This window comes from Cygnus atratus, chromosome 3 (genome assembly GCF_013377495.2).
Source record: "Cygnus atratus isolate AKBS03 ecotype Queensland, Australia chromosome 3, CAtr_DNAZoo_HiC_assembly, whole genome shotgun sequence".
NCBI lineage: Eukaryota > Metazoa > Chordata > Aves > Anseriformes > Anatidae > Cygnus > Cygnus atratus.
This window is the reverse complement of record NC_066364.1, coordinates 76,573,466-76,584,562: the sequence shown is the minus strand read 5'-3', so window position 1 is coordinate 76,584,562 and position 11,097 is coordinate 76,573,466. Positions and strand designations below refer to the sequence as shown.

Here is an 11,097-nt window from a genome sequence, read left to right as displayed (position 1 = left end):
TCTTTGCAAGCTAATGACTTATTCATATAAATGTACCAAAAAAAAAAATCCTGTAAACATCTTTTGAAAAGAAAAAAAAATCACAAAAAGCTGTAAAGGGAGGTGTAAGAAAATACCTCTCAAGCTTAAGATCCTATATACTGCATTGCCTTTAATGAGGAATTAGAATGTCATATTGACAAGTAACAACAGCTGAAGGCTTCCTCTCCCTATAGTAATATTGAAGTATCGTGTACTCGATTCTGGTCATGGATTTGCGGAGGTGCTGAGTGACCGGACAGGCCTCTGCTTACAGATGGTTGATGGGATGTAGAGCACAAGCAGTCAAAATACAGACCATCTGTCCCCTTAGGTGATTGTTTGGTTTTTCTTTCCTTCACCCTAGGCTCCTCAGCTTGACTGCACTCCAAAGCCACTGCGAATTAGTTCTACTGCAGATACCTGGCAGAGAAAGAATAGATTTTATCTTAAAATATGATTGAGATTGAGAGGGGGCACTGAAGTGCAGCTGTTTGTATTTTGCTTTTTGTAAAATAATGATAGAAAAAAAGGATTAGAGCTGATTTTTTTCCTAAGCACCTGTTTAGAGATTCCCAACTCTACATTCATCTTTAAGCCCTGATCTCTAAAGTTGAATGCTGCAAATACTGTGCTTGCTGCTCATTTTACATGTAGGGCAGGATTTTACAATATAAAATTAAATATGGCTTTTTCCCCCCTCACCCCCCTACTTTCTTTCTGGTTCAGGAAACACAACAAAGAGTATTAAATATTACAGAAAGTTATTCATGTTCAATTTCACAGGCTGAAATTTGATTTAGTCTAGTGTATATGAATTTAAAAAAGAATTTCAAGTATTAATTTCAAGATTCCAATAAGTATAGTCCAGAAAACAGATTCTTCATCCTGAGATTCATCTTCTGTGGTGTGTGAGTATTTCTGGTTTGCTTCCATCTCCTCTGGGTTGTAAGAAGCCTCGCCAAAAGGATACTGTACAACTGTTCGATCGTAGTAGACCTTCATTTCAAACTCACTCTCCAGGTGAGAGGGGTGACCATAAATCCCTATTCCCACTGGGCGGCGGAAGTGTGCTGGTACGTGGACAACATCTTGGCCACAAGTTACGGACTGTAACTCGTACTCATCAAAGCTGGGGTGAAGAGTTACATCAGATACATACAAATCCGCATCACCTTTTAAACTCCGCATCTGAAGTACTATCTTTCCCTCGTGATTTAGTCTCAAGTAGCTGTAGTTTCCCGCTCCAATCTGACCTTGAACAACATGAAGAAGAAGCCATTCTTCAGGTACATCCTCTTCCTCAAAGGTCTTTACCACAAATAGTACTTGAGCTGCCACAAATATTATCAGGACTCTCCTCCAGCGTGCTGCCATGACTATTAAGTTTTACTCTGATTCTTCCTGCTGTCACGTGCGCTACCCTGCAAATACAAAATAATTTAGATTTAGTATACACCGTTCCTGGAAGGAATCAGTTTTGTTTTTAATTCGGTAATTTTTAGAAATCCTCTCTAGTTCACACAAAGTTAAACAACTTCAGTTATGTACATTCGCTAACTTTTTTCCTTTTTAAAACAGTAAAAAAAAAAACCACTCTGTTGCTAAGTTCAGAGCTCTGTATGGTAGGATTTAAATGACCTCAGAAAACAGTTCAGGTGCAAATATGTGTGCATGTATGAAGCAGTACGCATTCTGACCTGCAGTGGGAAGGGAGCTAGAACTAAAACCAGATCATCTACTGAGATAACACAATATACTAAATTATGGTTCTGCAGCATGGATTATTTCTATGACCAAATTTGGCATATCTTCACTGAAGAACTGCATTTACTTTTATAAAGTTTTTGTTACCGTACAAATGCTCAGCTCTATACAGCACTTGCCTACAAAACAGACAGCTCAAGTTGCTGGGACCAGGGGCAGAGGGAAAGGGCTGTTACCAAACGAAGGCCCTTGTGCCCCTTCCCCCTTGTTGCACGCTCCCAGCCAGGCAGCTTGAGCATGCCCGCAGCACTCCAGTCCTTTCAACAGCTGCACAAAGAGCACGTGCACAGAGCAGCAAGCTCTAAACTTTGTCAAAGCCTTTCAAAGCATACAGCTGACCGAATTTTACATGCCGGTCTTGGTCAAGTGTGGGAACTGGAAGTACATGCACCTTGATGTTTCAGATGAAGATTTCCACCCCCTCACGCCTTCCATGAGGACTGAGCAATTATCTTAAACGTGACAGCTGCTGGTAAATTGCTAGCATGTAAACAAACTGCATTACTTCCACCGAGACGTCGCTTGAAGCTTAGTGGTTTTCCAGCTAGCCAGATCTAGGGACAAAAACGTACGAGCATTTCTGTAGTAACAAGTTTTCTGTCCCAGGGGCCTCTAGAACACAAGGCCACAATTCTGCGAAGGCAGCACCGCGCAAGGAAGCGCAGCGCTCACAGAACCTGCCAGACTGACCAAGCCCTTTGAACAGTGACAGAAAAGCTGTTTTCTGGATCAGAGAACAAGCCAATCCGAGCCGAGGCGGCGATGAAGCAACACCCGAGGGGAGGAACAGACGGAGCAGAAAACACCTGGCTAAGCACAAGCGACGGCCAATCCCACCTGAGCTCCTGTCCGGCGCCCGGGAGATCTCGGGAGACCTTGGACAGTGCCGGGAGCCCGGCCGCCCCCCTCAGCTGCCTCCTCCCCGCGGGCCGGCGCAGGCCGCGGGCACGGAGCGGCGGCGGCGCGGCTCCGGCTCGGCTCCGCGGACGTGCGGCGGCGCAGGGAGGCGCGGCCAAGCCCCACCCCGGGGCCCCACCGAGGGACCGCCGGGCACAGCGCCGCCCCTCCGGCCTCGCCGCGCCCCCTGCGCGCCCCCCTCAGAGCCCGGCCCGGCGGCCGCCACTCACCACCGCCGCCACGGCCGTTACAGCCGTTACCGCCGGTACCGCCGTTACGGCCGCGCGCGAGCCGCCGCCCGCGGCCCTGCTATCGCGAGAGCGCGGCGGGGCGCGGCCGTCGCCCTGGCAACCACCGCCCCGGCTGAGGCGCTCGGCGGGACGGGGCGGGAGGCGGCCTGCGCCCGGCGGAGGCCAGCGCTGGGCTTTTGTGTCATTTCTAGTTGACTACAGCTCCTGTGGCGGCACAAACTTCACCTTAAAGATCACAGGATGGGGAAAAAAAACGTGGAAAGAGGGAAAAAAAAAGGATTTTGAGAGCCCACTGATTTCAACAGGCACCTTACCCTGACTGAAATCTTTAAAGCTAAGCAAGACTGAAGGACTGGAATTGATAAAAAAATCTTCACGGAGAATGTTGTGTACTGGGTGATAAAAGAGAAGTTGTTTATGCATCTCAGGGATCCTGTATTCATAGAATGAGATAATACTCTGTCTTCAAACCTTAGCTCTCCAATTTCTTCAAACCCACATAACTTTTGTCCATGCCTGTCACAAACAAAACGGGCTGCATGGACCTGCAAATGTGGATTCTGTTAAGGTTGAGCTTTCTTAAAATCAACGTCAGTCTTTTACCAACTGCTCAAAACACATTAAACTATTAAAGCTGCTAAATCTCATTATTTAAAGTTTCTGTTAAAATGATTGGATATTGAGAATAATCACGAAAGCACACAAAAACATGACGTGATGAGGAACTGGCGTTTCCCTAAAATGCCCTAACATCGTAAGTCTTTTTATTTATTCATTTATTTATTTATTTATTTATTTTCATGTAGCTAGTAGTTCCATGTGGAACAGGTGGATATCCAAGCTACGACAACCTGCTGGGGCCAGGGTCCTTTAGCATTGTGTTGCTTTGGAATGGGACATCACTAGGGGGTACTTCACCTGTGGATGCAGCGTGCTGTACATTTCTCACTGCATCCATCTTGATCAAACTGACTTTACTGGATCGGGGTTCAGCTGTGGCAACGGAGTTGGTGTTTAACTCCTGCTTGATCGGGTAAGAAGTTAATTCAAGATCTCTGATGGTTTCTTGGATTTCTTCTCATTCCCTAATTTATATGAATTGTGGGTCATTGGAAGTATTGTAGCTACAAACATTGAAAGATGAGAATGAGCTGTAGTGAAATGAATTGGCAAAAAGCACACTGAAATGATCAGGAACAGTTGCAGACAAGTGCACAACATGCTTCAGAACAAGTTCTGTACTCCTCAGCACCGTTTGCCTGCCTGAGCAGCACCTTTGTGCTTTATCAGCCTTTATTTACCGCTGACTAAACCGTCATGAGGCGTTTATAACTGCATCACTCGTGCAGATTGTCAGAATAAAGCTCCTATCCAGCGTTCTCAGGGGCGAGCTATTTTAGGAAAGAAATACTGCGTGTCCCGTGCGGTGAATTGGGTCACCTCTGAGCACCCGATGCTCAGGGCGGGGGCGGTCGCGGCCGCGCCCCGTCGGCGTCGCGCTGCCGTGGTAACGGCCCGGCCGTTGGGGCGCTCCCCTGCGGCCGCGGGGCCGCCCTCGCTGTGAGGAGCTGGGGACGGGCCCCGGGAGGTGCCGCGTTGTGGGTCTGAGGCAGGATGGAAAGGGAAGGGGCGCGGTGTTCCGCTGGAGGGAGAGGCAAAGCCGGCGTCGTCTGCGAAAAACACGCGGTGAGATCCCGGCTGTCGGCCCGCTTTGTCCAGCCGGCGTGCAGCCACCCGTACTGCGCGTTCCCTCTGAATAAAAGGGAGCTGTGCGTCTGGAGTCCGGCTGGCCAGGTAAAACCACAGCGCCTCTCTTTGTAGGCTGTTGCTGTAGAGGAACGCTAACAGGGAAGGCAGGCACAAATAGTAACAGGGTCAGGTTTCACCTTTATGCTTGGAAGATGCTAGCGTTGGCTGGGAGCTATGTCTGTCCAATGTGAACAATGTAAGTGATCATGCTCAGCAGCCACACAGCCACCCACTCGCTCCCTCCCAGCAGGGTGGGCGAGAGAATCCCCAGGGCAACAGTGAGAAAAACTCGTGGGTCGAGAGACACAGTTTAATGAGTAAAGGAAAGAGGTAGAATGATGTGATGAAAAACGCAATTGCCCACCACTTCCTACAAACAGACCAATTTCCAGCCACCCTCTGAGCAATCACTACCGTAGAAGACAACCCCTAACAGCATCTTCTCACACTCCAGTTCTTTCGCAGAGCCTGATGTCACTGGTATGGGATATCCCTTTGGCCGGCTCGAGTCACCTGTCCCAGCTGTGTCAGCTCCCAGCTTCTTGCCTGCCCACATACAACTTGCTGGACGCTGGGGGAACAGGCTGGCAAAATGAGAAAGCCTTGATGCTGTGCAAGCACTGTTCAGCAACAGTTAAAATGTTGTGTATTGTCGTCACTAGTTTGGTCACAAAATCCAGAATGGCACCATACAATCTGGTGCGAGGAATGTTTACTTGGTCCCAGCCAGACCCAGTGCAGCTATATTGTAATTTATTAAGTGATTTTGGAGCAATAAATAAAAATGAGTTTGGAACAATTTTGTTAATTGCTCAAATATTATCCGTTTATAATTTTGCACTATTTGTAATTTTAATTTGAAGTGACTCATTTAACTCTTCTTTATGTGCGTTTGTCAGCCATTACGTTTGTTAGGACATCAGCACTCGGTTTCCGCGCTGTCATTTGGAAATAAAACCGAGCCCCTTCTTGTCTGCTCTGCTTCCCGTGAGCGCGTGATCGTGTGGAATCTGGCTGAATGTGCGCAGAAAGAGCAAGAAGGTAGAGTATCAGCTACCTACGGGCCACAGGGGCAACGCGGCGCAGCCGGGAACTGGCCGTGGTCCTGGCCACGGAGCTGGGCACTGCTCAGCAGCTGGTGGGCTGCTGGGAGCCTGGTACAGCTGGGGAAAACCGAGCAAGCAGCAGCAACAACAGAGACCTTGGTGTACAGACCTGCCAGAGGAAACTCACAGAAGCACTGTAAAGACAGTTAGGTTTTACCACTATGCCATAAAAGGGACACTGACACTGTAAGCATGCCAGCACTGCATAACTAAGCATGCAATGCCAAAATCACTAAATGCTAACTTTTCTGGAATATGTGCAGAACTAGTGTGCTCCATCCTGCTTTGTCTGGTCCTTCCTCTCCTGCCTCTGAAACACCTGTGTGTGTGTGTGTGTGTGTGTGTGAGCTGTGCAAGTATCTGATTTGGGAGAGTGCATGAGTGAAGGAGAGGTATGGTGAGAGGACACAAAAAAGGTAGATGTTCTAACATCCTGAACACCAGTGAGTGTTGGAGCCTCAACAGATGGAGTTTGATTCTAGGGAGCAGTGCTAACGCCTCTTTGAGCTTAAATTGACTGGGAAGTAGAGAGAGAATGAAAGAGAGCAAGACCCTGAAAGTCATGACTAGAGTCCCAGTGATACTCTGTCCAAAAAATATTATTATAGTGTAAGAGTTGAGAATCATTATGGACCTCTTTTGGAGCCAGTGAAAGAGTTTTGGAGCCAGTGAAAGAGTTATGTGGTGGTGTCCATCACTACTAAAAATTTCATAGATTTGCCTATGATTTAATGTGTGAGAGTTGTGTCTTGTACTCTGCTCCACACTGAATTGGCAATTCTACATATTATGAAAATAAATGTTGTAAAGAAATATCAACATTTTAAGTACTTCTGTAATATATGTCATCATTACATCTGAATCCATATAAGTGTAACAGAGAATCAAAGAGCAATTCAGGGAGTGGGCATGAAACAGGACTGAGAATATAGGGAAGACAAAAATAGAAGATAGGTATAGACAGTAAACGGAGACAGATAGACGGTATGGGTAGTTCTAATACAAAGACATTTGAGAGCCAGATTCACTGCTGCTCAATTTCCTTCTTTCCCTGTTCTCTATCCACAGGCTCTTCAGCAGTCTTTCTCCCCCCAGACTGTACTCTCATGCTGTTTTGGCCTGCTTTTGCTTACCATATTTTTAACAAATGTATCAAGGTGGTTAAGGAATTCTTTGTGTGATCCATCTCTCCAGTCTGATAGACCTTGACACATTGATCTGCTCTAAAAGACTCCACAGCCTTTAGGGTAAAACCAAGAAATGGACCACCTATAGCTGTTGTGACTCTTCTAGTTAATTTTCTGCCTATGAAATCCTAAAATTTAATGAGATGTCCAAAGCCTCTCCACATTGTTAAAAGTAGCGTCATAAAGTACAAATCTGCAGAAGCCAACCTGCTTGAACTGCTGAGATGGCCATAATGTTGTGGTGTAGAGAGGGATGAAACATGAACCTGTTCTCAAAGCTAGTTTTATCATCAAACTCTGTAATGATTTTTAGTGATGTATCCCCTCCTTTAGCCCTTTCCCACAGAAGAATTAAAATCAAGAGAAGGAAAGTCCCCCTTGCTTAGTGGCTGGGTGGCTGAAATACTCAACCAGAAGAAATATTTTTCAAACCTCTGTGCTACTGGGCTTGAATCAGGATTTCTTACCTCCAAAATGAACATGTCACCACTGGGTTCTCTGGGCACATCACCCTACTCCAAAAATCCCATTCCTGATAGTTTTCAATGAAAATATAATTTGATTGGCACACTTACTATTAGTATTTCAGTGAGTACCAGATATTGTCTAGGCAGCGAGGCAGATGGAGAAATCCTGGTGCATAGTTCTGTGCTTTGCTTTTCAATAGCCTAGGATTGGACTAGATGATCTTTAAAGGTCCCTTCCAAGCTGTTTTACGAGTCTCTGATTATTAAATTCTGTGTTATTCTGTACATCTTCCTGACAGATGCTGGCATAGGTGTGCGGCTAGGTAACTGTTATGCAATGTTTCTGAGAATCAAACTGTACTAGAGTTTTAGAATTTATTGAGTCTTAATAAAATTTCTGCAGGGATAACACCTCAAGGAATTATTATTGGAACTCTTTTGGGAATAGTGCTTCATGTAAGGTTTAGTCCAGATGATCAACAAGTGGCAGTATGTGCTGAAAATCGGATCTACGTGTTAAGCGCAAAGGTGAGATACCATTCTTTGTAGCTATGTTGATATTGTTCCTTTAGCTTATTCTCTTTCAACTAAAATAATGATACAGTCGTGTCAGAATAATTAATCAAGTGCATTCATCTTCTCATATACATGAAAGTAAGTATTAACTAATGCTTTATAATGCATCGTATACTGGATAAGAGACTAGAATAAAAAGTTGAAACAATATCTCAATAACTTAGAAGTAGAAAACATTCTGACAACATCTGAAAAATTACTCCTACGTCATTCATTTTGAAGAAGGAAATGTAGCATTTAGTGTTTTTGCCAGCAGAATGATATAAAGGGCTGCATTTGGCTTAAGAAAAATCTTATTGAATTCATACTTTGAACACAAATCTGATATTTTTAATAATAATTATTAATTATTAAAAACTTGAACTAATTGTCAGTTTTTGTTTTAAATCTGATTTGTTTTTGTTTTGGCTTAACTTATCACAGAATGAAGCTATACTAGCTGAACTGAATGGTCACCTGGCTCCAGTTACTGCTGCTGAGTTTTGCACATGGCGGAGAAATGTGCTTATATCAGTGTCTGAAGACAGAAGCTTTAAGGCAAGGAAATTGTAGAGCTGCACTTTAAAAGATATATAGTGAATTTTTGAAGTAAAGTTGTCTTTTTGCTTTATAAATGTTTACTGCAAGTTAAGCAAAAATCATCTTTGACTTTGTAGAGATCAGGACATTGTTCTTAAGAGTTGCTAGGGAAATTATTATAGAAATTAATTATTATTATTTTTTTTAAAGAACAATACGCATTTTATATATTCAAAACTTTCTATGATGAAGTGTTAACTTTGGTAATTTTTATTATCCAGCAAATGAACACAACATATTTTGATCTGTTTGGCTGTAATTGAAGTGTTTCAGTATACTGAACTGAATTAAAGCATTCCACTTTGAGTCTGCTGACAATGATTGGAATTTTCTGTTACAGGAATATTGTTTTGGTGTCTCACATGACATGGTTGGGTTATTACATGCTGCCAGGATTTTTGCCACACAGCATTTTACATGATGACACCATGGACTGCTGCTGTTGTATACACGATGACAGTTAAAGACATGTTAGGCAATAAGGAGGAAAAAGGAGCCTGGGTAAACCTAGGTGTGTCTTTCACAAGATAGTAGGGTGGGTGTTTTGATTAGAAGCAGTTAGTCTTCTACTGATTGTCCTCTATATCCCTGTAAACATAGCCCAACATTTGATTCAACAAGCTAAAGTGAAAACAAATGTTGCTGTATCAAATATGCATATATTTATTTTCAAATTTAATTTTTATGGAACTCTGTTCTGGAGAAAATGCTGGTTTCATTTTTGTCCTTGTCTTGGACAAAGGAAATGCAAAGATTGAATTAGAATTTTAGGAAATAATAATTCTGACTTTTTGATTGTTTCTTATTTAGTTTATGTTGACTGGATAAATTAAATAAAGGTGAAAATGACTAAAGAAATGCTCTTTATGCTCTTTCTTATGTATTTGATGAAGAGTTGATAAATTAAAGTTCTAATGATAAGGTCTTTTCAGCTAGATAAAAATTGGGACTAAAATGACAATCAGATGAAAAAATCTTTCAAGTCTATCAAATAATTTAGTAAGACTGTCTTCCTACTTTATTTGCCCTGCCTTATTTTGCAGGTTAGGGGCAATTCTGTAAGGCAGCAACACTGGAGTCTATGGTAGTTGGCTCCTGTGGTTACAGGACACAGGACATCCGAAACCTCATGCTGCCCTAGCCCTTTTACTAGTTTAAAGAAATGAAATGGGTGAGAATCTCTTCAGATAAACTGAAAAACAAAATCTAGGAAGAAGCTTTTTAGGAGAATAATATTTACATTCATGAGCAAATGAAGCATGAACAAAGAGAAAAGCTTGGGAGGTATACAAAGGCACACAGCCATGTTTGGAGAGCAGGGGCTGTCTGACTGCGATGCTTTTAATCCATGCTGTGATAGCTATCGTAAATGTAGAAGAAATTGTTTTGAGGAAGGCTTGTAGAAGTAGCAGTATGAGAGGAAATTTTTGTTTTTATTTAGCTTTCTTAGTCAACTATTAAGCATTAGAATGCATCCCTTAGAAACAGTCACGTTAATAATGAAAGTTGATTTTTTTGTGGATCTATAGATCGTAATAAGTAGCATTATTACTACTAATAATCTCTTATTCTAGGGCCCAATAGCAAAATTGTGAAATCATGCAAGCTTCCTGTGTGAAATCTAGTTCAAGTGTATGTCTACACATTATTTTAGCGTAACTTTCAAGATCTCTTAACTTCTAATTGCTTGTGTATCCATACCAAGTGGGTTTCCTTATCAGTTAAACAAAGGTGAACATGGGGTGAAAAACAACAAAACAACGGCTACTGAAAATAACCTTACTATATTGTATCAAGGGCTGCGTTTCCCTGTTTTCACCACTTGATGGCCCTTAAGTTTGTGTTTTCCTCAAAGATCTAAGTAGGTGCCTATCTTTATTTATTTATTTGTTTTTCCCCAAAGGTATGGGACTATTCTACTGGCCTGTTAATATATCAGTCAGGAGTATTAACAGGTAAATTTTATTTTTTATGTATCTTTTCATAATGTCTGTCCCTCACAATAAAATAAAATCATTATAGAAGTATTTAGTTGAGCTAGTCAAAATATTTCTAGTAAATCGTATGCTAGTAAATATATTGTCCTTTAAAGTCATTCCTTTTCAGGGTAGATAGTTTTAGTGTACTTTTATAAGCATTTCTGTTTGTACAGGGAGTGCATATAACTCTTGGCATTTACTGAGATACACAAATAGGAGCTCTTTTATTTTGTAGATACAGCTCCACTCTCTATGGGCTTTCTTTTTTTCAAGTTTTGTATATGACATGAAAGGACATGATGTGTACCATATGTAGATTTATTAACAGGGTCTCTAGCTGAAGGCATACATTGACTTTAAAAATGTAAGTTACTTTTGTGGAAAGATGAGAACAAAAGGAGAGAAGAGGAAGACAAACATCTCCAGTGCAGCAAGGACACACCTCGCCAATAAAATGTCTCCTAAAGTAACATATAGTTTTCACTGGGACCTGCTTAAACCCTGTGCTGATCGTTCCTGCT

At 42.6% G+C, this 11,097-nt stretch overlaps 2 protein-coding genes across 3 annotated transcripts in view; one reads left to right on the top strand and one right to left on the bottom strand.

Moving 5' to 3' along the window:
• Nucleotides 1-131: 131 nt before the first annotated feature.
• On the bottom strand, nucleotides 132-3,020 carry C3H6orf120 (chromosome 3 C6orf120 homolog). Of its 2 annotated transcripts, none has more exons than XM_035539020.2 (2): nucleotides 2,913-3,020; nucleotides 132-1,442 (listed from the first exon to the last, which is right to left on the bottom strand). In XM_035539020.2, the coding sequence occupies exon 2, from the start codon at nucleotides 1,393-1,395 to the stop codon at nucleotides 838-840; it is 558 nt and encodes a 185-aa protein (XP_035394913.1). In that variant the 5' UTR covers nucleotides 1,396-1,442; nucleotides 2,913-3,020; the 3' UTR covers nucleotides 132-837. The 2 variants fall into 2 exon arrangements, with proteins under 2 accessions (XP_035394913.1, XP_035394911.1); XM_035539018.2 differs by lacking the exon at nucleotides 2,913-3,020 and adding an exon at nucleotides 2,623-2,792 and having other exon boundaries at nucleotides 772-1,442.
• A 1,527-nt stretch (nucleotides 3,021-4,547) lies between these two features.
• WDR27 (WD repeat domain 27) overlaps nucleotides 4,548-11,097 on the top strand; it is an 83,973-nt gene continuing 77,423 nt past the window's right edge. Inside the window, 5 exon segments of the mRNA XM_050709824.1 lie at nucleotides 4,548-4,727; nucleotides 5,582-5,723; nucleotides 7,846-7,970; nucleotides 8,442-8,555; nucleotides 10,501-10,552. Coding sequence (XP_050565781.1) covers nucleotides 4,548-4,727; nucleotides 5,582-5,723; nucleotides 7,846-7,970; nucleotides 8,442-8,555; nucleotides 10,501-10,552 — 613 coding nt within the window.